We start from the raw sequence: 24,869 nt of genomic DNA, 5'->3' as shown, positions 1-24,869 counted from the left end.
TGAAAAAGGACTGATTCCCTTAAGTGTCCAGCCCATGTAATCATCTGATTATCCCATGTTCATGTCATTCCTGACCTCCGATTCGTGAACCCTGGATCGGCAGCTATGGTGGGTACCTCAACGCTAGCGGGGATCCAGAGCAATGACGACAGGTTTCTGTACGAGAGCTGGCGAGACTTCTTCTCTTGGACCATCAAGCATCCCCAGACCATTACACAGCCATGGCGTCAAAAACCACGGCGGAAGAGGCTTCTCAGCCAAAATTCGAACATCCAGCCGCTGGGCATGCGAAGAAAAAGTGAGTGTCGGGGTGTGTGCTGGGCAATAGCGGCGGCCCGTCGCAACAGCAATTCGGGGTCAAGCCTCAGCTAACGCGTGAGAACCCTTTTTCTGCCACGACCAGGCGTCTCAGCGCATACGCCATTGAGCCGATCAAGGCATTCTATATTTTCCTCGTCGCGAACCTGATTGCCGCTGCCTTTGCGCCCATCCAAGATTGCGACGAAACATTCAACTACTGGGAGCCGACCCATTACCTGTCGCACGGCTACGGCCTGCAGACGTGGGAGTACTCGCCCGACTATGCCATCCGCAGCTGGCTCTATGTCGCGCTTCATTCCATTGTCGGGAGCTTTCGACGGCTGCTGCCGCGCTCAAACAAGGTGCGAAGAAGCTCTGGCTGGGCTGAGGAGTACGCCTGACGCAGCTAACCACCTCTCGACCTAGGTCGCCGAATTCTACTTTGTCCGCTACATTCTCGCTTTCGTCTGCGCTCTCTGTCAAGTACTTTTCTACCAGGTTGCCAGCACGACGCTCAATGCGCGAATCGGTCTCTTCTTCATGATTGCGACCGTCACGAGTCCCGGCAACTTTCACGCCGCTGCCGCATACCTGCCCTCTAGCTTTGCCATGTACATGGCAATGCTCGGTGCTGCTTCGTTTATGGATTGGCGCGGCGGTCTCCGAACGTCGCATGGCATCTTCTGGTTCGCCACTGGGGGCATACTTGGGTGGCCGTTTGCTGCCGCCCTGTGCGCGCCATTCCTGCTTGAGGAGGCATTTTTTGCGTTTTTCAGCGACAAGGAGGCCTTTATTGAATGCATCATGCGCGTCGCTCGTGGAGTTGTCGCAGGCCTGATAGTCTTGGTGTGTGAAAGATGCAAAAGCTCCACGCATGGCACGAGGCTAACTTTAGCAGTTTGTCGACTTTTTAATCAACCTCTTCTTCTACAAGAAGATGGCCGTCGTCAGCTGGAATATTGTCAAGTACAACATATTCTCATCGACCGGTGGCCCCGACCTCTACGGCACAGAGCCGTGGACATTTTACTTTAAGAACCTGGCGCTCAACTACAACATCTGGTTTGTGCTAGCCTTGCTTGCACTACCACTATTCGTTGTCCAAAAGTTGGTCTCGCCGTCTGGCCATGGGTTCCAGACTGGCCTGCGTGCAATTGTCTTTCTTGCGCCGTTCTACATGTGGCTCGGCATCTTCACAATGCAGCCTCATAAAGAGGAGCGCTTCATGTATCCGGCGTACCCGTTTCTGGCACTCAACGCGTCCATGTCGCTGCACATTCTTCTGTCCGCGCTTGGAAATGCCAATAAAAAGAGCTTGATCGGCATGATTCCAGCACGACTCAAGCTTTTTGGCGTCGTACTCGTCATGTTCCTTTCTCTCGACATCAGCCTGTCGCGCATTTACGGCATCTACGAAGCGTACTCGGCACCGCTCAAGGTGTACTCGCCGCTCTGGGGCGACTCAAACGGCGAGGAGGCACTGGGTGGCGAGAGCGACAATGTCTGCTTTGGCAAGGAGTGGTACCGCTTCCCATCGTCGTACTTTTTGCCGCGCGACATGCACGCCAAATTTATCCCGTCCGAGTTTCGCGGACTGCTGCCAGGGGAGTTTTCCGAGGCGGAGACGGGCTTCGGGTTCTGGAGCGGGACGTGGCTGCCCACCAACGGGCTCAACGACCGCAACGAGGAGGATCCAGGCAAGTACGTGGACCTGCGGATGTGCTCGTTCCTGGTGGACACGCAGTACCCGGCGCGCACAGCCACGGCCCCGCCCCGCGAACCCGATTATGTTGCCGACACATCGCGGTGGGAGACGGTCAAGTGCGAGCGCTTCATGGACGCGGAGACGACGCCGCTGCTGGCGCGCATTTTTTGGGTGCCGGACGTGCCTGGCGTGCCCGCGTCGCTGAAGCGGACTTGGGGACAGCACTGCCTGCTTCAAAAGAAGAAGCCGTCGGAACAAGGCATGTGGGTAGAGCCAGGCGAGATGATGTTTGGCTGACGTCAAGGATGGCCCTCTGCCCGAGGGGGGCGGGCCAGCCAGGCCAGGCTAGTTCCTGAAGCCTATTAATGATGTACAAGAAGGAAGGGCTGGGAGAAGGGCTTCTTTGTGCAATGTGCAATAACAAATCGTTTCTGAATTCTATCCAGGGAGGGGAAGAGTGAAAAGCAATGTTACGGAAAAGTCGGCATCAGATTTCCCTTTTTTCAAATGTGCGTCTTTTTGCGTTGTTGCTTTTGTAAAAAACGCCATCTGAGCCATCCAGCCAACCAGACTCGTCGGCGGGCCAAAACAAATCCATAATAAAATAGTTCCAAAAGCCCAGTTCCAGACCTTCCATAACAGGATCACCACCACAACACTAGCGAGGGGGGTAAGCCACCCCCGAGGGCTCTCTCAAGCTACTGCAGGTCAGTTTTGGCAGAGGGATTATTTTCTGGCAAATCAATAGTCGCCGTTTCTTTTCTTTTGTTCCCTTGTTGACTCAAGTTATAACTAATTAGTTCTGTGGCGCTCGGCACTACTTGAACGGGGGTACACACACACACACCCGCGGATTTCATGGGGGAAACTAACGAGGTAGTATTTCCATGCGTGCACGACGGCGGAGTAAAGGAATGTCGTTATCAATGTGCATGCTTGCTTGTTGATGCCGCGTTCCCCTCATCTTTTCTCTTCCTTGCTCGATTGTTTCCCGTGCCTGTCATCTTCACCACCACTTCACTTTGGCCTTTTAACTATTTCTCTTCGGCACGCGAGGTTGTAGAACACTCTCCCTCCCGCCGAGACCCTCCTCCTCCCCCGCAATCCAACACGCATCACCTACCAAGCGTGCCCAAAGAAAAAGAAAATCCGCTCTCTTCTCTCTCTCTCTCTCTTCTCTCTCTACTTCCCATCCCAGTATGGCCTCCATCATCATCGTCGTCATTGCGTGCAGCAAGTCCCTCTACAAGGCCGGCCAGAAGCGCCGCAACAAGAAGCGCGAGCTCGCCGCGGCCTTTGCCCAGGGTGACAAGCCCGGCGTCCGCCACCGCCGCTCTGCCCAGCCGGCTCGCCGCCCGCGCCGGGTGCTCAACAACAACAACGGCGGCAGCCACTACACCGCGACGACCTACAGCAGCAGCAACGGTTTGGTGCCCAGTAGACTGCCGGAGCCGCTGGAGCCGGCGGAGAGCCGGGACGACTTGGAGTCTCTTGCGCGGGCGAGCACCATTGCGTCCGAGTCGGGCGGAGGCCGTCGTAGAATGAGCGACGAGTCGACCCTGGCCGAGGTGGCTCGCGAAGGGGCTTGGACGGCGAGGACCTAGGTTAGCCTCGTTCGTCGAGCCTGTTGTCTTTCTATGCCCTGTCTTGTGTGTCATGCTTTTTTTTCTTCTTTGATTTTTACCGCATATTTTGATGTTTTGCCTTTTTTTTTCTTTTTTTTTTTTCAAATGATTTTCATGACTTTATGACTTGTCTGCATTTTCTGGGCGACCAAAGAAGAGGTGGGGTCTCGGGTTTAGACGGATGCATACGCTGGCGTTTTCATGTGCACCTACTCTCTCTCCTCTTCTACACCCTTTTCTTCTTTCAGCGCGAATTCCTCGCACATGTCAGTTTCTATATTTTTCTGACTGTAAGATGAAAAGTTTCAATATATTCATTCACATGTGTTCCAAGTATATCACGAGTTTGACATGTGTGAGACACGGTATTCAAAAGAAATGCATGTCTTGCAAACATGCAAGTCAATCTGTGACGCTAAAAAAGAATCTCAAAAGACTCAACTAGACAAAGACCAGTACACACACACACACACAATCTGCCAGGTCACAAAAAAATCCGCTTTACAGATTGGCCAAGGGCGGTCCGGCCGGCGTAAACGTCCTCTTGATGACATCGCTCATCTTGTAAGCAATGGCGCCAATCACCGCCGTCGGGTGGCCGCTGATTTGCTCGGGAAAGACGCTGGCGTCGACGACGCGCAGCCTGCCGACGCCGTGCACGCGGCAGTCCAGGTCCACGACGCTGTTGCCGGCGTCTTCCTCGGGGCCCATGCGCGCCGTGCCGACCGGGTGGTACAGCGTAAAGGCCTTTTCCTTCATAAAGGCCAGCAGCTGCTCGTCGGGGATGCTGTCCGGGTCGCTGCTCGACGACGGCCACCAGAGATGGCCGGGCTCGTCGCAGCGGGGAATCTCCTCGACGTACGGCTTCCAGTGCGGGCTCTGCGCAATCTTGATGGACAGGCGCAGAGCAGCGAGCATGACTTTGCGGTCGTTGTCGCCCTCGTCGCTAAAGTACTTGGGGTCGATGATGGCTTTGTTTTTACGTCAAACGTTAGCATGGCACGGACACACAATCTTGGTAGTGGGAAAAGAGAGGGGGGAATGGGAAAAGAGAGGGGGGGAAGGGGGGAAGGGGAGGAGTATTCTTTTGGCAACTTACGGTGGTCGAATGGGTCAGTCGACTTGAGCGTAATGGTGCCCGCGCTCTGCGGGCGCAGCAGGCAGGGCCCGACGGAAAAGACGCCCGTCTTGTCTGGCGCCGGTTCCTCGCCGTGATGGATAAAGGCAATCGGCGCGCCCAAGATTTCGACATCCGGGCCGACACCGCCCGACGAGTAGTCCTTGGGCAGGTTCTCCGGCCTCGTCGCCGGCGAAAGGTGGTCCACGGTGCGGATAAACGCGGCCGCCTCGCCGACGTTGCTCGACAGCGGGCCGCCGCCGGTGACGAGCCAGCGCAGCAGCGCGGGGATCGCCCAGAGGTTGCTGTTGAGGTAGTCGTACGTAAACGCCGTCTTGCTCTTGAGCAGGACGCCCGTCGGGCAGAGGTGGTCCTTCAGGTTGCGGCCGACGGCGGCATTGTCCTTGACGACGGAGATGCCCAGCTTCCGCAGCTCCTCGGCGGGGCCGATGCCGCTCAGCAGCAGCGTCTGCGGCGTGTTGACGGCGCCGCCCGACAGAATGACCTCGCGCCGGGCGTGCACCTCGAAGCGCTCGCCGCCGCGCTTGCTCATGAGCTCGACGCCAATGGCGCACGGCTGCTTGTTGCTGTCGAGGCGGTCGTAGAGCACGCGCGTGACGTGCGCGTGGCAAGCGACGTACAAGTTGGGCCGGCGCAGCACCGCGGGCGTCAAAAACGCCGTCGCCATGGACGAGCGCTCGCCCTTGCTGTCGATGAAGGTCTGGAAGCGGCTGACGCCCAGCGTGCCGGCCTCGGTGTTGATGTCGGGCGTGGCCGGGATGCCGGCCTCGGCGCACGCCGGCAGGAAGCCGCCCTCGACCATGGGCGACAGGTGCGAGTAGCCCGTCTGCCACTCGCCGCCGGTGCCGCGGTGCTGCAGGTCAATGGGCGGCCGCTGCGGGTTGGCGGTAAAGTTCTCCATGCGCCGCAGGTACGGCGCCAGGTCCGCGTACGACCAGCCCTTGCAGCCCAGCGCGTCGGCCCACTCGTCGTAGTCGGACCGGGTCCCGTGGTGGTACATCATGGCGTTGATGGTGGTCGAGCCCCCGAGCACTTTGCCGCGCGGCCAGTACATGCGTCGGTACGCCAGGCCCGGCTGCTCCACGGTCGAGTAGTCCCAGTCGTGCTCCCCGTGGAAGAGCTTGGAGAAGAGCAGCGGCACGCGCGCCTCGAGGATGCCCGTGTGAGGGCCGCCCGCCTCGAGGAGCAGCACCGTCACGTCTTTGTCCTCGGAGAGCTTGGACGCGAGCACACAGCCAGCGCATCCGCCGCCGACAATGACTGTGATTGGTAAAAAAAGCGTCAATGGGGTTCATGTTGCCAGGAAGTTTGAGGGCCAGAAGTGCGCGAGCTCTGTCTCCTCTCTCAACGTGTGCTAGGGGGGGAAAGGTGTCTTACCATAGTCGTATCCGATGAGCTTTCGCTGAGCAGTGGTGTATGTCACTGGCGCGCCGGTGAGAAGCTGCGGCGTCGCATAGTGCAGCGGATTGGTCATGGGGTTGCTGTGCTTGCGCGCCATGGTTGCTGTGAATCAACTCTTGAAGAAGCTGATGAGGTTTGTGGTGAGAATGTGGTCAAGTCAAAAAGTGTGGCAGGGGGCATAGATTGTGACTGTCAGAGTTACACGGGTAGAGAGAGTATGACAGAGAAAGAAAAAGTTCCGGGAACCTGTCGCCCCTTGAGGTTTCCGGGAACAGGTCCAAGCTTTGCAACTGGGTTTTTGGCTACACCTGGGAATCTATAGTTACCCCGCATATCCGTTTGAGCTCCACGATGCCTTGCGCTAGTAACAAACTAAACCTAGTTCTTAGCAGCTTGCTAGCTAGCCTCCATCCGTAATAACCCTGGACAACTGGGATGATGGGTTCAAGTACAGAAGCATCCGGCCACGATCGAGCTTGAGCAAGATTTTGCAGACATGTATAAACCTTTGAGAAAGCCTAACATGTCATGATACCCAATGGAATAACTGATTGTCGCCAAACGGCTTCAAGGCGGGCCTGTCATTTCTAACTAGCGCGCAGGCGCCATCTCCTCCCAAGGTGCACGCAAACCCAATCCCGCTAAGACTAGCGCAGCTCGGCCCAGATCAGGCAGGGTTGCGGTGGCCTGTGGCTGGCTGGCGAATTGACAGCAGTTATTGTGCCTCGGATAACTAATGTTGTTCGAGGTGTGGATTGTATACATGTGCTGGACTTTGCGGATGTAATAGACCTTGTCCTCTGCTTGCCATCATCAATAAACGAGCACTTTCAATCCCGGAACCCTGACATGAATAAAACAAATGCAAAAATTCGTTGAAAGTTAGCTTTGAATAAAGCATCTTGGTCTCCATGAGATGACTGGTCCAGCAAGCAATGTCGCGCCCCTGGCCCCAGCTCTCATCCGGAACCCGCCGGCTGCCAGGCCCGGCCTTGGCACTAGTTATTGCCCGATCTTCCGCTCCGACTCTCTGCCGGGACATTCGAGAATTTGCGGGGGGAGGGGCGAAGTATTCGTTTCATACAGGCTTTGAATAGACGCCATGGTTTCAAAAAATTAGATTGTTGCTAATTATCTAGCAGCTCGCAACACCACCTCATTTCTGCAATTCAATCAGCCAAGTCTTGAGCTTCTTGCCCTGCTCCGTCTCTGTGTTGTCGCCTACATATATGTTGTAAATCGGAGCGACGTGAGATTCCCGCTTTCCTTTGAATAGTTCCACGTTGGGATGACCGGCCTTGGATTTTGGTTAGCATCACGCAACTTTTTTTTCTTCTTTTTTTTTCTCTTTCTTCTCTTCTTCTTTTTTCGTTAGGAAAAAAAAAAAAAAACTAACCTTTACAGTTTCATAAAACAACTCAATCATGGGCATCAAAATTTCATTCTCGCCGCCCAGCATGAGCATCTTGTCGACAGGAAACGTCTCAAACCAGCTCGACGGGGCGTCAAACGCGTCCGTGTAGTAGTCGGGCTTTGCGTCGCCCATAAACTCCCGCGACCACGACTCGCCCACAAAGGTCGTCACAATGTCGCCGCCGTCGTAAATGACTTGCTCGGACAAGTCTGGATGCAAAGACACCCACGGCGCAATTGCGGCAGCGCCGGCGAGGGGCTTCGAGACGTGCAGCGGGGTGATGCTGGGATGCGGGTGCGCGAGGTGCGAGAGCACGCCAAACACCAAATTGCCGCCTGCAGAGTCGCCGCCGAGAAGAACGTTGCCGGGAGAGCGGCCCGTGTGCTCGAGTACATGGCGCAGGGCTTCGACAGACTGCGTAAGCTGCACGGGGTATCTGCCGTGAGGCGCTAGCGTGTAAGTGACGGCGAAGACGCAGAGGTCGCCGCCCGCGGCGTTGATTTCCTTGAGAAGACGCTCAAAGAATTTGAAATAGCCAATGTTGGCGGGCAGACAGAAGCCGCCGCCTGAAAGCCTAAAATCAGCACCGCTCATGCAATCCATCCCCTTTTCCAGCCTCACTGCGTGGAACCCAATAGCTTTCAGCAAGTGGATGGATGGACGGGACCGACTTACCGTGGTACCAGATGAACACGTTGGTAGCATTCTTGTTGCCCACCCAATGTCCTTGGGCTCCGTGAGCGAGAGCCACAGTGTCGGGCTTGAAATTTCTAGCGCGCGCATACTGGTTGTAAATAATGTCGGTGTTGGGCGAAACCAGCCTGCCACGGACTGATGATTAGCGGTCGAACGGAAAAGCCAACTAGCGAAATGGGTGCTGGCTGAAACTTGGCCGGGTTTCTCACTGTAGCTGTAGCGGGTTGAGCCGATGCGTCGCTTTGCGCAGGGTGGTATTGGCAACGTGCAGATAATACGTTTTCGAGTCTTGCTCGCTTCTGAATAACCCGGTAATCAAAGACGCGACAGCAGTAGCGACAATCGCAGCCAAGCCTGGAATCATATCCAGATAACCAAACAGGGACAACTTCTTGGTCTCAATCTTGACCGGTGGTGGTGGTGGTGGGGCGGTGGTCGCAGCAGCCGCTTCCGCTTTTCCCGGCTGCGACCGCGTGATGGTTCGGGTTGAGGTTGCCATGATGGTCTCTCGCTCTTTGTTCTACTCGAGAATAAAGAGGCTGGCTGGTGTCTTTTTGCAAATGAAAAGCCCCTACCTAATGTTTAGACGGCGGGGTTTAAAAGGTTCGAGTTTTCTGCTACGCGAGGGCCGAGGCACAACTTTATACAACAATGGTCAGATTTCTAGCTGGTCTCTGATCTGCCCAGTGGCACCCAATGAAACTCTATTTACGAACGCCTCCTGCAAGGGTACCAGTAAACGTCAAGTCCAAAGGCGTCAGAAGCCTAGTCCAGGCGGGGCCACAGCTTACTTATAGGTCCGTTACAGATGCGCTACAGGTACTATTTTGACAGACGGCTTTAATCAACAGCCAGCACAATCAACAGTCGGACCTCATCAATAGTCTTAATCAACAGTCAACTTGACAGCTTGAAAAACTCCCGCTTGGACTTGACCTCTGACCCCTCTGGACTCGAAGTTCACTGCCTGCATCTCCTGTAATTCTAGTCCGCCTCCGACAACAAAAATTTTGTTGGGCCGGGCTGATCCAACCAAATCTATGGCGGGGGCGGGTCTATAACACCCGTCATGGCATAGTGAGTTATTGGTGGCATTCATCGCGTTGACATGCCGGGGCAAATGCCAATTTGCCTCGGATCAGTGTGGAGTGCGGTGTGCATTCTAGCCCGCTCCCGATACTTACTACAAGGGACGAAGGGCGAGTAAAGGAACAGCGGAATGAGTCCATGCTTGAGGATGTTGTACGGCCCTCACAAAAGCAAGGGCGTTCAAAATGTTATTCGAGTGGCTTCTGTGGCGCGTGAAATAGTTTCTCCATCGTTCAAACCGTCCCTCGATGCCGAGTGTGCTTTTACTCGTTTAAGCCACAACGCGTAGTCGTTACTCGGCCGAATAGTTTTAGCAACAGCAACAGCTTCAACCTGCGTTCCAAACCAGTTTGGTGAGTAGAAAGGGCCACTTCAATAAGTCCACCGAGACTAGCCAAGATTTTCTGCTCGCTGCTAGCCAAAAGTTGGATTACGCGGTGGCGGCCTGTAGATCAGTCTATACTAAATTAGTGGCAGACAGGACGCCCGTGCACCTAGAGCGTGACATATGTACCGCTACCCTCCGCAAGCTGCGGGGTCATCGAAGGACACCGTGGTCTGATATATGTCGTGGTGTACGATCAGATAAGCCCCATGTTCAAATTTCCCAACGTTGAGACCGTCTCGCCAACGTGGGCCGCCAACGTGGCGTGCAGGGCGTGACGAGCCGAGACTTCAGTGCCTCATGCTCGATTACGCACTCGGAAATACGCGGCGATTGAGGAAGACTAAAATCTATCTGGCACAGCATCCTGAGACACAGTCTATGCCGTTCTTTTTTTCTTTGGCCTCTAGCCTCACTGTTCGGTTAGCGCCCTTGAAGCATATTTTCCAGTGCAACAGTACTCACTAATCGCAAGTGAATAAATACGTCGATTACATCATTACCTGTCTTGGCCAAACAGCTAATCCCTCAGTGAGGAAGGATTTCCACGAGAGGCCGTCCCGCACCGCGAACACTTTCAAGACAAAACATGAGACTGTCTGGCATGTCTGCCCTGGCCTTGTGGTGTACGCAATCACAGAGGGCCGACCCCAATAAGTATTCGGATGTAGTTGTAAGTGGGGAAGTTGCAATGTGAACTTGTATCCGCTCTATTCCCAGCTCAAGCCTGCAGAGGATAATCGCCCTTGTATTTACAATCGCGCATGGCGGCCATCGTCGTCTTCGACCAGCACAGGCAGTGAGTGACGGAAGGCGACTATCAACCAAAACCATCCTGATCAGCGCCGCAGTGGCAAGGCTTTCTCACTCTGCGTCTCCTTCATGACTTCTGCAGCCGCAGTGCAAGGGAGGCGCTGTATCTCTCTCCTCATACGCAAGTGAGCTTTGGTGTAAGTCGCCGTGTAGTGAGCCTACTTATTAATGGCATCAATGGTGATTTCTTTGCCAGTGACGCCACGGCCATGAGCTCGAATTGCGGTGTGCGAGAAATTAATCAATGAATCCAGGAAATTAGGCTCATTAATGTCTTGGATGTCTGTTGATGGCCCGATGGAGCGGGAACGCGACCGGGTGTAGACCTTTTTCCGCTGCGCCGAGAACATGTCCCGACACGCTCCCGACCCGAGAAACACCAGTCATCATTAGGAGGCAAACATTTTCAGCATATTGGTCAAATATCTTGGCGTGAATTGACTGTGCTGCGGGATATGCAAGTATGACGAGGTCGAAATCCTGTCCCGTTTGCAGGTCGGCATCAGGCAGGCAGGCGGCTGTCGGCGAGGCTGGCCTCTTGACCGACTGCCGCGGGCTAAGGGTGTGTGCAGGACGCAGCTCTCCAAACGCCCCGGTTCTAACCTTGAAGCAACCAAGAAGAGCTCCAGCAATTAAGCAATCATTTAGGCAATAATTTAGAGACACGGGACTTGTGCATCGCCAAGAATGTCTTTTTCGAATCACTGTGCAGTGTCTGCAAGCGCAGTGGCCATCCGCTGGCTCTTTCCCCCCAAACGCCTCCCGACTCCCGCTCGCTGCTAATACCGGCTCGGTGCTACTGAATGTCAAAGTCGTTATAAATCAGACATCATAACGACGTTTTCATTTTTTTCTTGCCACTTTATTCCCTTTGATTTTATTTGCGTCTGTATTCTTTTACAATCATCTCATCACCTGCTCGGACGCCTGTTCGAAATCGAATTGCTCATCCAAGAGGGTGCCCTCGATCACGACGTCGACTGCCAAGACATCGAGCATAGATGATCCCGACAAACACCATTACCAAATTCTGCAGTAACAATCGATTTCGCTCAGTATTCTACATGCTTCAACAGTCTTACGTTGAACAATGTCAAAAAATGCCGGTGCCCGATTCGTCAAATCGGTAATTGGCATCGATACAAACGCGCGCTATGCACACCAACCCCAGAATCTCGAGGAGCGCGCGCGCGCGGCCCTTGGTCCGGCCGCTGCTTATACAGAAGAAGAACCTACTGTTTTAGAGTGGCTCAAGGAGCTGAGACCAACCAAGGCGGGCGTTCGGCACTATTTTCAAAGCCTGTTTCCATGTATATGCTGGCTTCAACGCTACAATCCAAGATGGCTACTAGGCGACGCTGTGGCGGGTAAGCAAAGCAAAGGATCAGTCCTCCAGCTTATGGTCTAACTTCTTCTAGGCTTCACTATTGGTCTAGTCGTCGTCCCACAAGCCATGGCCTATGCAGTTCTCGCCGGCCTCACCCCAGCGTACGGTCTCTATACGTCCTTCACTGGCGCTGTCTTGTACTGGGTTTTTGGAACTTCGAAAGATATTGTCATTGGAGTAAGCTGCCCTATACACTACCATCGATCCTATACTAACGTAGAAAGACTACTGCAGTCGGATCCTTACTAGTCGGCCAAGTCGTTAATCGCGTCAAAGAAAACAACGAATCCATGTACGATAGCCAGCAAATTGCGCATACGCTGAGCCTTCTTTGTGGCATCGTCTTGTTCTTTTTCGGTCTCTTACGACTGGGATGGGTCGTCGAATTCATTCCCTACATCCCCATATCCGCTTTTGTCACGGCTGCGAGTATAACTATCATGTCTACCCAGATCCCGACAGCACTGGGGATCAAGGGAATCAAGAGCCAATCGCCACCATATCGCGTCATAATCGATACTCTCAAGGCCTTGCCAAACGCCAAGCTCGATGCCGCTATTGGAGTATCCTCCATCGTTCTTCTCTTCGCACTTCGGGCATTCTGCTCCCACATGGAGTCTAGACAGCCCGCTCATAAGCGAGCTTGGTCATTTGCTTCGTCGCTGCGCCTAACATTTACGATGCTACTTTTCACGCTCATCAGCTTTCTGGTGCACGGTAGCGGTGATATCAATCCACAATTTCGCATTGTCGGCCACATAGAACGAGGCATGCTTTACCTGTAGCAAAAGGCGCTGAATTCTCGCTGACATGTCAATAGGGTTCAAAAAAATAGGAACTCCAGATCTCAGCACAGCACTTATTCGAGAGATTCTTCCGGAACTGCCTGCTGTAGCCATCATTTTGATCATCGAGCATATTGCCATCGCAAAGTCCATGGGTAGACTGTACAACTACAGTATTAACCCCTCGCAAGAAATTGTCGCCCTAGGAGCTGCAAATTTGCTGAGCCCATTCGTGGGAGGCTATGTTTGCACTGGCTCTTTCGGCGCGTCCGCAGTTCTGTCAAAGGCTGGTGTCCGCACACCTCTCGCTGGAGCTTTCAGCGCTATAATGCTGATACTGGCTCTTTATGCGCTGACTGGGGTATTCTACTATATACCCAACGCCGCGCTTTCGGGCCTTATCATTCATGCTGTCTGCAATCTCATTACTCCGCCGAAAAACCTGTACAAGTACTGGCAGCTCTCACCCCTAGAGCTGCTTATTTGGGTTGCATGTGTTGCAATGGCGATATTTCAATCTCTTGACCATTCGATCTATCTTGGGGTCGGCCTATCGCTGGCGCTGCTACTAATTCGGATTGCAAGAGCCAATGGCGGATTTGTTGGCGTCGCCCGCTCGCGGCGCATGCCGTGGGTAACTGAGGATCCAGCCGATAAGCTCGCGGAATCTTCTATCACGACCAAGGACGTATTTCTGCCCTTTAATCGCCAAGGCGCCTCGAACCCTGCAATCGTCCTCGACACGCCATACCCCGGCGTTTTTGTGTATCGTCTACATGATAGCTACAATTATATCAACCAAGCACTGCACGTGGATATTCTACAGTCATATCTGATGAATAATACTCAACGGACGTCCGAAGAGCAATACGAGCACGAATCAGACCGACTTTGGAATGACTCCGGTCCGCGTGATAAGCTTTTGTCACAGCACCTGCCCTACTTGAGAGCCTTGATTCTGGACTTTTCAGCTGTCAACAATATCGACATAACCTCCATTCAGGGTCTCATTGATCTGCGCAATGTGCTGGATCGATACGCAGCGCCAGACACTGTCGAATGGCACTTCGCCAACGTTCAAAACAGATGGACACGAAAGGCGTTGGCCACTGCCGGCTTCGGCTATCCGACAAGCCAGAACCCAGAAGCGCTGGCAAAATGGAAGCCGATATATTCTATCGCTCCAATCAGTGAAGTAGCAACCTCCACACCAAACGGTCATCGCAGGAGATCGTGCGCACCTGCCGGTGATGAAGAAAATCATAGCTCCCCGACTTGGCCTGAGCTTAGGACAAGCCTCGAGAATGACAGGGGCGAAGCCACGATTTTAGCCGTCGATCGACCGTTTTTCCACCTTGACCTGCACGACGCAGTAGATGCGGCGGTGCGCGATGCACGTCACAAAGACACGAGCGGTAGCATTTGAACTCACAACACAAAATCGATAAATGGATATGGCTACATACTATGTATAACATTATGAAGTTGCATAACGGCGTTTTGGATTGAATTTTGAGCGACTCTTCTCAATGCATCAGTAGACGATATAGAGTTTGAATAGTCAGGTGAAAAGCTTCTCTACTCGATTAATATGCTTCATAGCCAACACCTCTTCTCACTCGCCTGTCTCGTTGAGTGAATGCTTTAAATCGCTTCAGGCACTAAATAGGTGCGTCGAACTCAATCGTATCGGTACTACTCCAACTGCCGCACTGATCACAATCCGAGCACTGCCTGGAGAATCAACCATGCAGAAAATACGAATACTGGCTAAACATAATATAGAACCCGATGCTAGTATGTATATATACCCAAGGTGGACGCTGGTGGCGCATGGCTGGAGATGCTACTTGCGAAGCAATTCAAGTGCCGGATCTTGACGTTCAATTACGATTCGACAAGAATTTCGGGGGGCAAAGTTCCACAGCAGCGGCTTTCCGACATTTCAGGGAATTTCCCAAGTCGTCTTCGGGACATGCGCAACACAGTTGGGCTGACCCAGCCTTGTGCCCCTGAAGACTGCTTACATTTTCTAGGATGAGGCTCGTAACCGCCCTTTGATCTTCATTGGGCATAGCTCTTGAGGAATTGTCATCGAACATGTACGTCGATATTGAGCCAAACTTGTACTTCACGACGTGTTGATCTCATAGATAGGCTCTTGTTTCTGCAACGAGGCATGGATCGCGGTACCTTGACACTGCACAATGTACGGTTGGCTTCATCTTCCTTGGTACGCCTTTTCGAGGAATTGAGATGGCTACTTAGGGGAGAAAGGCTACATCTATCGTGCCCTCGCTAGTGGGTGGTACAGAAGACAGACTACTGAAGGTTGTGGAAGTGCAATCAGACGTGATGAAGCATTGTCTGGCAGACTTCACGTGCTGGCTGTTTTCCAAAGCAGTACTTGCCTTCTGCGCTTTTGAAAAGCTCGAGACTGACTACCTGCGCGGTACCCCTATGCCAGGGGTAGTTCGGCCCAAGTCTCTTGTTCGTGTTGTGGTATACTAACAATTCCATCACCATCTAACTATATTCTAGATTGTTCCCGCACAGCGCATGTCTCGACGGCCATGGAAGAAGAAATCACCCCAGACCCTTGATGACACATACGCATTAATTTCAAGTCAAATCGAAGACCATCAAGAGGAAGCTGGGTTCATTCTGCGCTGCCTGGTTAGCCGCACGGCGCCCACTGACGCGGAACGAGATGATAACAGCCTTGACAATCCGGAAAACTGGCGCAGGTCGAGAATTGTCGATTTACAACGACATGATCTCGATTTGCTGTTCGATAGTCTGCCTGACTAGCGGCGACAAACCAAAACGCTCAACTTTTGCCATTAACCCGTGAAGGACTTTTTGCTCAAGGAGCATCCCTCTCCGAGGCAATGGTATTGCACCAGGGCTGATGCTATGCAGGTACTCTTAAACAGTCGCGGCGACAAGAGTGTCTACAGTAGTATACTAAATATAAAGAACAGGATAGAAAAAGAAGGTAATTAAGTATAAAATAAACGTATATATATAGAGAGAGTGCACTATTACTCTGTCTCTTTTCTACTGAAATATAGAAAATAATATAAAGATATTATATTTGATATAATTATAATAAAAAAAGAAGTCAACCAGTTGCGGCACAACCGCCCATCTAAGTACGATGCTCATCAATAGCCCCAGTCGCCTCCATCCTTGTACTCAATCCCCCACGCCCTTTTCAGTTTCAGCTGCTCTACATGGCGCATACAGGGGTTGATGGGGACTCTTTGGAGGAGGAACACACATCTCCATTGCATTCTCTGTCTCTACCAACCGTGTGGACCAAGGATTCAAACAGCGACCGTGTTGAGTCTTGCCCAGACAGTGGGGACAGCTAACAGGGAGCTACCACTGGGCCGCCAACGGGACCATAGTTGTTCGCGCGTGAGTTAGTAGCATTTATATAGGTACTTCTCCTGTTTGACGCACTCTCGTGGGAAACTTTTTACTTGCATCCCGAAAGAGCATTCAAGGACGTGTTTCTTTTATCACACACTCATCAATTCTAGTCCTGCCATTGAAAACCTCGTCTCATTTACTAGTCAGCCTCGATAGGAGTGCATCTGGCCGCGTAAATGAACATTTCGACTAGTGGCACGTAACGATCGAGCGTCGTCATCCGGCTCCTCCGGACTTGACGAGTTTTCATGCACCGTCAAGCCACGGCCCCAACAATACACGAAAAAGCCCATCGCCACGATGATTGACAGAAAAACGAGAGAATCTTTGATTCTCGAAAGACTGCCCAATGAAGCAAGTCAAATCGCGTTATGCCCCTGCGATCCTGCCGTCATAAACTGACCGAGAGTGCCAGATCCTCGTCGCCATACTGGGCCACCTACCCCTCAAGGCATTGCTCAAGGCCACTCTCATCTGCCGTTCCATACACCTTCTAGCAGTACACACTTTGCAGCGGCGTCTGTTTGCCATTTCCTCGCATCCAGGACACGAGGTCATCCTCGAGTGCTATCACCCCAGCCTTAAAATCTCCACCCCGTATCTATCCTGCCGCCCCCTTGGCACACGCCATCCCACCGGCTGCGGCCCCGCCGCCACGCAGCGAGAAGAAGAAGCAGAAGAAGCGCCGCCCCCGAGCCTCGGCCACGTCTGCCAGTTGTACACATCCTTTCTCCCCGTCGTGACCGAGGAGAACCGCCGGCGCCGGTTCCGTAACATGGCGTTGCCGGTATCGGTGCGCGACGGCCCACCCCCCCTCGGCGCCGACGAGATCGCGACGCAGGAACTACCATTTGACGACGGGGCGCTCTTCTCGCAGCTTTGCGTGGCGCTCAACCTCGTCACGCCGCATGGTCGCCACCGCGGCGTCTTTGTCAGTCACTACAACATGAGCGAGCACGTCGTGCGCGTCTTTCGTCGGTGGCTGGAGCAAGGCATGCAGGCCGCTGCCGCCGGCGCCGGCGATGACGACGAGGTCTGGGATCCGACTGCTCCGCTCGCTTCCAGCCGCATCTTGTGGGTAGACGACGCGGCGCAGACTATTGGGCTGCGCTTCCGGGTGTCGCTGGGGCCGGCGGAGAGGATGCCGCTCCTGTCAGGGACAGACGAGGACCCGGCCGTCTCGTATACACTGACTTATCAAGGTTAGGGCTTCCATTGGTTTTACTCGGTTCAAGAACAAATTCGCTAATTGCTTCTTCTTGACTTGTTTCCTTTGCAGAACTGTTGATCCGCTCAACAAGTCTACTCATGGCCGTCGAGGCATCCGCGGACCAGGAGATGGAGCCATCGCAAAACTCCATAATCCTGTCCACCGCGGCGGTCGCGTAAAGCTCTTTTTTTTTTTTTCCCGAAGCGCGTCTTTGGCGCGTTTTCCGTCTCTGAGCCTAGCCTCAGTTTACATCGAAAAGGATGCGACGCTTTTTCTGCGCTTGCAGGTTACCACCAGCGTTCCGCTTTAAGAAAGGCACCATTTTGCATCGCCTTTTGTACAAAAGCAGCAAAAAGAAGAAAAAAAAAAGGTCTCACCGCCTGGAACATGACGCGATTTAGTCTCTCAAATGGGCAAAGAGACTTGAAAATACTGTGTACAGATCCTAGACAGTGCCCTGCATAGCTTTCGTCTTGATATGTGGCGTGGGGTCGTGTGGCTGGCTTTGGGCGTTTTTTTTGGCAGAAGCAATTCTTTCGGCACATTCAGCCGTCGTATGTATGATTCAGCCCTCACATCAGCTAAAATAGGCCAGCCATCTAATCCGTAAATGCAGGAGCATTGCCTCTGAAGGCCCCCCTCGCGGGTCGTGTGCATGAGAAAAGAAGAGCAGTGGGGGGATGATCAGGGCTCAGGGCTTTCCAAGCTTGTAGTCATGATTGTAGGCTGTGCTTTTTGCCTTTTCTCTCCTTTTGAGATGGGCATCCATACATACGATCGGCGGCTTGCCACAGGATCATGTACTCGCCGCAGGGGTAGCACACCGTTATACCGAGAAGCATTGGTAGGGTAGGGTGTTGGGGCTATTGGCAGTCGGATTCCAGAGGCCACACACACTATAAGAATCAAGATTCCGGAAATCCGCAAGTCAAGGTTCAATATCGGGGAGCAACCTGAACTTTGCTTCTATTGACGAGCTCAGTGGGCCATTTTCACGGGCATGGAGGCGTTTCCTAACCATTCCTCGTGTGCCCATCTATCGTCTTTTCAGCCAGACTGCGTATATGCAGCGCGCGTGCAAGGGATGGCAAGTGCCGAAAAGACACTGCCGACCCCGTACGTACCGAGCCTGCTCCAACGGGAAAGGCTATGATCGGCGTCCAACCCGACATTCTGGTTGGGTCCCAGCTCTGTGCGTCTGGCGCGGGCCAGTCGTGGCACCAAGACACTCTATACCTACCTATCGCGAAGAAGAAGAAGAAAAGTCACAGCCGCCGGTTTTCAGTTATAGCCGGATCGAACACGCTTTAAAAAAAGACCAACTCGTGGGTATTTTCTTTCTTTTTTTCTTTTCGTATGAGAAACGGTTCGCAACTAGAACAAGTTAAGCCTCCCCTTGCATGGCAAACCATCACCTTGGCCAAGACAAGGGCAGTTGCGGCATCATAAGTCTGTTAAGCTAACTTGCATGTCTATTTTCGCTCTTTTTTTGGGGGGGGGGTGTTGTGTTTCTTTGTTGGCGATCCGTCTTGAGACGAAAATACCGATTTAGCCAACCACTCCACCATATTCCAAAGTTACTATTCCCTTTGTATACTTGATTGCTTTTTTTTTTTTTTGTCCACCTTTTTAACCCCCTCATCCTCCCTTTGGCCTCGTCACGACCCCCCTTGATTAAAATCAAGAAGAAATGCAGTAACCTACTATTCCATACCCTTTTTCCCCCTTGCCCATTCTCGTCGAAATACTTGTAATACTTGTGCGAATTCCCCACAGCCAGAGCACGTATTACCCACAGCCAGACCAGAGAGCAAGTCTCGTCTCCGTCACCCATTGTCAATGTTTCACCCTGCGTGTTCGACACGATCGTCTGTCCTCCCTTGCCCCCCCTCCCCTCTCTCAAGACGAGAGGGAACCTGCCAAGCTTGAGGGTGTAGCACAACGTTCTACTGATACGCATAGGGCACCGCGCGGTCCAAAAGCTTTTCTATTTTCTGTGATGGAAGCAAGCCACTTACGCCCACTCTATTGTTGGGCTCTCATTCCCCAGTTTTGGCCCGGGAGCCAAATGTTGCTCGCTCGCCCCCTTTGTGTGTGCAGCTTGCAGGTGACGGAACGTTTTTTGGTGCATGGAATCGGCATTCATTGTCTTCTTTCGTGCCTTGTTCGCGTCAAGAAAAAACGACAACAACCCAAATCGGTTTTCTGTATAAACAATTAAAGACGCAATCGCGCGCTGCTCGGATGAGAATTCATGAGTCACACAGAAAAAAAGTTTTGCTCGATTTTTCTTGCACAGAGTTTGCGTGTCTCACAACTTTTTGTGCCGTGTCCTACGCCGAACTCACCTCCACGGTACCACGGTTTCCAGTCCAGTCTTTTCTGCTTTTCTTTTCTTTTCGTCTTGTACTTGTTCCTTTCTTTTCTTTTCTTTTTTTTTTCCCCTTCTCTCTCTTCTTCCCTTCTTCCCCTCTTCGATCTTGCTTTTACTTTCTTTTCCGGGTCCTCAATCCTAGGCTAATGCACGTCCAGGCCTCTCTCTCTCTCGGATGCATGCAATATTCCAAGACCTGTCACCCAGCATACACCTCTCTGCACACAGCTGCAAGCCTCCGGCGTCCCGCATTGCTTTCCTCCCCCTCCTTCCTTTGCGCGTCTGAGCCGCTGAGAAAAGGACAGGGCAAAAAGTAGAGGGAAAAAAAGGCTCAACCCTTGCTTGCCAGCCCCCTCTCTCACCTTGCCCAGAACCTAACCCAGTCAGTACGTTGGGCCTGCCTAGCTGCCAGGCACAGAAATCCGCGTCCTTTTTTTAGACACGCTCTGCTTCCCTCTTTTCCTTCTCAGCAGTCGTTTATAGTACGATTCCTTCCTTCCTTCTTATTCTTCTTCCTCTTCTACTTTCCTCTTGCATACGGCAGTTCTCGTGACTCCCTGTTACATCAGGCGCACTTACAACACATTTACAGAGCGCGCCGTGATGATGATGGAGGCGAGTCAGAGTGGTAATAATAATAGTGGCCTTTTTGGGGTCGCCGTTCCCGAACGGGTTCACTCTCCGTGGTCGCGAGCCCACCACCACCAAGACTCCCCGATGCCCGGCGCTGGTGCGGCGATGCCCGGATACGCCAACAGCAACGCGAGCAGTACGCTGCCCGGCTCCCCCAGCAGCAGCCGCCACACGCGAAAGTTTTCCGTAGACACTTGCTCGACGCAAAAGAGCATCAAGTATGGAAAGGGCAAGTACGCCGACGTCGAGCTCATGCCGCAACCCAGCGATGATGCTGACGATCCACTGGTAAGAACTTGTATTCTTCCCTTCACCTTTTTATCTTGACAACTTTCGCCTTCAAAAGTGTCCCCTCCATTTTGAGAACTTGGGCCTCCGATATCAAGAGAATCTTTTGACTTACACAAAAAAAACTTTGGGATTTTCCAGAACTGGCCACAATGGAAAAAAGACGTCAACCTCGCCGCCCTCGTCTCCGTCGTCGGCCTCGTCGGCGCCCTCAAGACCATCTTCCTCACCACCAGCGCCCTCGCCGCTGAGCACTACCGCACCTCGTACCTCGCCATCGCCGCCCTCACCGGCGTGCCCCTCATGCTCTCTGCCGTCTCCGGCGCCGGCGCCTGCGTCGTCGCCCGCATCTACGGCCGCCGTCCCGTCTACTTACTCGCCACCGCCGCGCTCCTTGTCGGATCCATCTGGAACGCGACCGCCGTCGGCAGCTACGGGTCCTGCATGGGCGCGCGTCTGCTGCAGGGGCTTGGCTGGGGCGTCTTTGACACGCTCGTCATGACGTCCATCCAAGACACCTACTTTGTAAAGCTCTCCTCCCCCTTTTTCCCATCCTTTCCTGCCTCTCTCTCCCATTGCCCCATCCCCCCAAGATAACAGCTTAGCTAACACCCAATGTCACAACCAGGAGCATCAGCGTAATCTCCGCGTGACGCTCTACAACATTGTCAACATTGCCGCTACATGGGGCACACCCCTCATCGGCGGCGCCATCTCCGCCACGCACCGCTCCGACGCCATCCTGTACCAGTTTCGCCCGATCAGCGGGCTCTTTATGCTCGTCGCCATGCCGCTCATCTGCCTCGCCGCGCCCGAAACGGCCTTTGACCGCTCACGCGCCGCCGCCGCCACCGCGCCCTCGACCCCCGTCTCCGGCTTCACGATCTCTTCGCACCGCCGCCGCTGCTGGCAGCCCTGGCGCGCCAGGCACCGCCTCACCGGGCCCCGCGTCCTCGCGTACCTGCGCTCCATGCGGCCGCTGACCTTTTCCAGGTCGTCGCCATGCGGCGGCGGCGGCGCCACGTCCACCACCGTCCTGCTGCTGCAGGTGCCGCGCGCTCTTGTCGCGCCCACCACGGTCCTCGTCTTCTTGCTCGGCGTCCTGCCCGGGTCCGCGCTCTGGGGCCTGTGCGGCTCGCTGGCGCTGCTGCTCGCGCCGCAGCCGGTCGGTGCGGAGCCGGCGGCGCTCGGCACGCTCATGACGGGCCCGTGGATCGTGCCTACCGTCATTGTGGCCGCGCTGGCGCTGTATCGCGGCGTGCACCTGCAGTTTACGCAGTTGGCCAACTGTCTCGTCGTCTGCGGCGGCTCTTCGCTCGCTCTGATTGGCATCTTGTCCTTTGGTCTCGGCCTCGACAACTTTATGCGGCCCCCAGCATCAGCATCATCACCACCGCACCCCGCCGCCGCTTCGCTCTTTTCCGTCGACGGCGCCGGCCAGCTCAGCTTTCCCCTCCTTTCCTTTCAGCTCGCCATTCTCGCCGCCGGCACCGCCGTCCTCGACGCGGCGACCCGCCCGACGCTCGCGCGGTCGGCCTCGTTTACGTCTTCCAACATGGCCATGGCGCTGCGCAGCATCGGCGACATGCACACGGGCGTCATTGTGCTGCGCAACCTCGCCGCGGGCGTCTTTACACTGGCCGTGCCTGCTGCCATCGTCGCGCACCACCACCACCACCACGCGGGCGGGCTCAAGGCCATGGCGCTCGGCCTGGGTGTCGCCCAAGTCGTCGTTTCGGCCGTCATTGTCGCGCTGCGCTGCTACTTTGACGAGGCGATATGGCGTGCCGACGGCAAAGTCATGGGCTTGGTCGACCTGAGCAGCTTGAAGCTCGCGGCTAGCTTCTTTGACACGGACTAAAAGCAAACCTCCCCTTTTGCTCTTCACACTGCCCCCTTCTTACGCTTCATTACCACATACCTCTGGCAGGGAATCAACGTTTTTACCCCCAGTTCCCCCGACTATTCCGTCTTTCTGGCGTTTCGGCCTTCAAAAGTTTCTTTCTTTACCTTTTTTTTTTTTCCCTTTTCACCCTTGGTATTATCCCCCTTTTTCTCTTATTTGCTTTATTTCCCTTACTCAGACGGCAGTTCCCTTTTTTGTGTTTTTTTTTTTTTTTCACGTGCCTAGAGCACGACTCACACGCTCTTTTGACGAGGTTATGATGCGCACTGCGCACACTTTTACGCTCCTTATATGATTTATTTTTTATGACGTGTGATACCCAACGCTTACACTCCTTTCATGACGCACACGACATATATATTCCCTCCCGCGCTATCCCGACCTCTACTTCACCATCTTTCGCATGGAGACTGACTCTTGTCTCATTTCTTGTTCTTTGAGAGCAATGTGTAAACTAGATTTCAGCTTAGCTTTGACATGCAGCTGTCACAAACTACTGCAACTTCAATCTAATGTTGAAAAAAAAATCATCAATAACTAAATCAATGCATTCGTGACTCTGACTGCTCATATACTCATACTAAATATCTGACTATTTTGTACAAAAAAATCTTCATCATGTATTGACAATATCGTAACCCACTCACTATACAACCATTTGGGCTTTTTTTTTTTTCATTTCCATGCCATAGGGGGCGTGCTCGAACCCTGCGATTTCCATCGCCGCTGCAGCTCAACATCACTACTGATTGTCCGGGAATCCGCGTCGCCTAGGTCAGTCTCACTGCGGCAGCTTCCGTATCGCCCAACATCACCATTGCTAGCCCTGCTGCCACTGTTGTTGTTGTTGCGGTTGGCGCTGTCTTGGCGCAGTCTGTCAATCGCCTCTGCCGCCGCCGCAGAAGCAGCCGTGTTTCGGCGATGTCGCTGAAAGACGTTCCAGCTCGTGACGAAAAAGATGATGGCGTTCCACAGGCCTTGCAGGGGGAGAACCGCTGCCGTGGCCACGTGAAACTGATAGGGAGACTGGCCGGCAATCCAGCTGTGGATGCGGTTCATGCTGCTCGGGATCCAGGTGACGAGGACGCTTATGGCAAAAAGAAAGCTGGTTCTCAAGTATGCCCGCTTGACAGGGTCGGCCACGGTAAACTGTCGGCAGACGCTCTTGACTGATGCCATTGCCCTCTTGAGCGGCGATTGCTGTGCCTGGCGACCGCTTTGACTCGGCGACTCGACAGAAGAAAAGTACTGAACAAAGCCAGGCGGCACATGTGTCGGCGAATGCTCAAAAACACTCTGCGTTGGGCGCTGGCTTTCAATGTCGGCTGAGTGTGGTCGTTGTGCTGATCTTGGCGGCGGTTGAGGTGTGCCGGCGCATGAAGTCACTTGCACTTCGGTAACGACAGTTCCATAGCACCCATCATTCTCGTCATTGCGTGTCTGAATTTGTTAGTATTGTCACATTATTTTGGTATTCCAATACACACCAAGTCAAGAATAGCTGGATCTCGACTAGTCGAGGCTGTTAGGCTGCGAAGCCTGTCTCGGGACCGAAAGACATGGTACCCGACCAAAAGGTAGCAGACCAGGGAGCCGACAATACAAATCCATATCAGCATGTAATATGTATAGATTCGAATGTAGTCCCACTGTCTGTCGACCCAGCACCAAATCTAAGTCACGTCGGATTAGAACTGACAAGCCCACAGTCGGGGGACAAGAACAAGACTTACTGTTGCTTCACCATATACCGGTATATTGTTGCCAGTCTTGGCAAGCAACAGTGAAATGGCAATGACAAATGGCCCTCCATAGCAGATTAGGCAGTACACCCACCACCAACGGGCAAACGAGTCCGGAGTGGCGCGAAAGTAAAAGACGAGCAAGACGTTGATGGCCATGGCCAAGGACCACCAAGGGTCAGACTGCATGAACCTAAATGCAAAAGAGGTCAGAAACTATCAAAAAAAAAAAAAAAAAAAAAGAAAACGAGTCATTCAACAAAGTTTGGACGAAACTTTACATTTCAAACAAGAAGCTCTGCGCCTTGCATAGCGCCGAGGTCGTGCCCGATCTAAGTCCATCAAAGGCAATGATGCTTCCCACGCTCGCGCCCGCATTCGACACGCTCGCAAAGACGATGAATGTGTTTTGCACATTGCGCACCTTTGGAAACAGAGTATACGCAAGAAAGATGCAAACAACCGCGACCAGGCTGATGCTGCCTCCTATGCGCTCCAGCTGCACCAGCAGCCGAATCTGTTCCCCCGAGAAATGCTCTC

General features: G+C 53.5%; 7 protein-coding genes across 7 annotated transcripts; 4 read left to right on the top strand and 3 right to left on the bottom strand.

Annotated features, from left to right (window-relative positions):
• Positions 1–221: 221 nt before the first annotated feature.
• BBA_02923 (glycosyltransferase family 22) lies at positions 222–2,302 on the top strand (the record flags this gene model as incomplete). Its single annotated transcript, XM_008598020.1, has 4 exons — positions 222–298; positions 404–662; positions 727–1,146; positions 1,199–2,302. The coding sequence occupies 4 exons, from the start codon at positions 222–224 to the stop codon at positions 2,300–2,302; spliced, it is 1,860 nt and encodes a 619-aa protein (XP_008596242.1).
• A 902-nt stretch (positions 2,303–3,204) lies between these two features.
• BBA_02922 (uncharacterized protein) lies at positions 3,205–3,609 on the top strand (the record flags this gene model as incomplete). Its single annotated transcript, XM_008598019.1, has 1 exon — positions 3,205–3,609. The coding sequence occupies one exon, from the start codon at positions 3,205–3,207 to the stop codon at positions 3,607–3,609; it is 405 nt and encodes a 134-aa protein (XP_008596241.1).
• Positions 3,610–4,131: 522 nt separating this feature from the next.
• On the bottom strand, positions 4,132–6,266 carry BBA_02921 (glucose dehydrogenase; the record flags this gene model as incomplete). Its single annotated transcript, XM_008598018.1, has 3 exons — positions 4,132–4,601; positions 4,730–6,028; positions 6,146–6,266. The coding sequence occupies 3 exons, from the start codon at positions 6,264–6,266 to the stop codon at positions 4,132–4,134; spliced, it is 1,890 nt and encodes a 629-aa protein (XP_008596240.1).
• A 1,059-nt stretch (positions 6,267–7,325) lies between these two features.
• Positions 7,326–8,778, bottom strand: BBA_02920 (lipase/thioesterase family protein; the record flags this gene model as incomplete). The annotated part of the gene is made up of 4 exons (XM_008598017.1): positions 7,326–7,466; positions 7,566–8,149; positions 8,259–8,404; positions 8,489–8,778. The coding sequence occupies 4 exons, from the start codon at positions 8,776–8,778 to the stop codon at positions 7,326–7,328; spliced, it is 1,161 nt and encodes a 386-aa protein (XP_008596239.1).
• A 2,878-nt stretch (positions 8,779–11,656) lies between these two features.
• Positions 11,657–17,565, top strand: BBA_02919 (sulfate permease; the record flags this gene model as incomplete). Its single annotated transcript, XM_008598016.1, has 6 exons — positions 11,657–11,933; positions 11,985–12,130; positions 12,178–12,670; positions 12,774–14,122; positions 16,592–17,378; positions 17,456–17,565. 6 exons carry the CDS (start codon positions 11,657–11,659, stop codon positions 17,563–17,565), a joined length of 3,162 nt encoding a protein of 1,053 aa, XP_008596238.1.
• A 2,912-nt stretch (positions 17,566–20,477) lies between these two features.
• Positions 20,478–22,542, top strand: BBA_02918 (major facilitator superfamily transporter; the record flags this gene model as incomplete). The annotated part of the gene is made up of 3 exons (XM_008598015.1): positions 20,478–20,681; positions 20,823–21,206; positions 21,310–22,542. 3 exons carry the CDS (start codon positions 20,478–20,480, stop codon positions 22,540–22,542), a joined length of 1,821 nt encoding a protein of 606 aa, XP_008596237.1.
• A 720-nt stretch (positions 22,543–23,262) lies between these two features.
• Positions 23,263–24,488, bottom strand: BBA_02917 (G-protein coupled receptor; the record flags this gene model as incomplete). Its single annotated transcript, XM_008598014.1, has 3 exons — positions 23,263–24,027; positions 24,075–24,260; positions 24,321–24,488. The coding sequence occupies 3 exons, from the start codon at positions 24,486–24,488 to the stop codon at positions 23,263–23,265; spliced, it is 1,119 nt and encodes a 372-aa protein (XP_008596236.1).
• Positions 24,489–24,869: the final 381 nt, after the last annotated feature.

Source organism: Beauveria bassiana (assembly GCF_000280675.1).
Source record: "Beauveria bassiana ARSEF 2860 unplaced genomic scaffold BBA_S00006, whole genome shotgun sequence".
In the NCBI taxonomy this organism is placed as follows: Eukaryota; Fungi; Ascomycota; class Sordariomycetes; order Hypocreales; family Cordycipitaceae; genus Beauveria; species Beauveria bassiana.
Note: the sequence above shows the minus strand (reverse complement) of the source record. Positions and strands in the feature narration are given on the sequence as shown.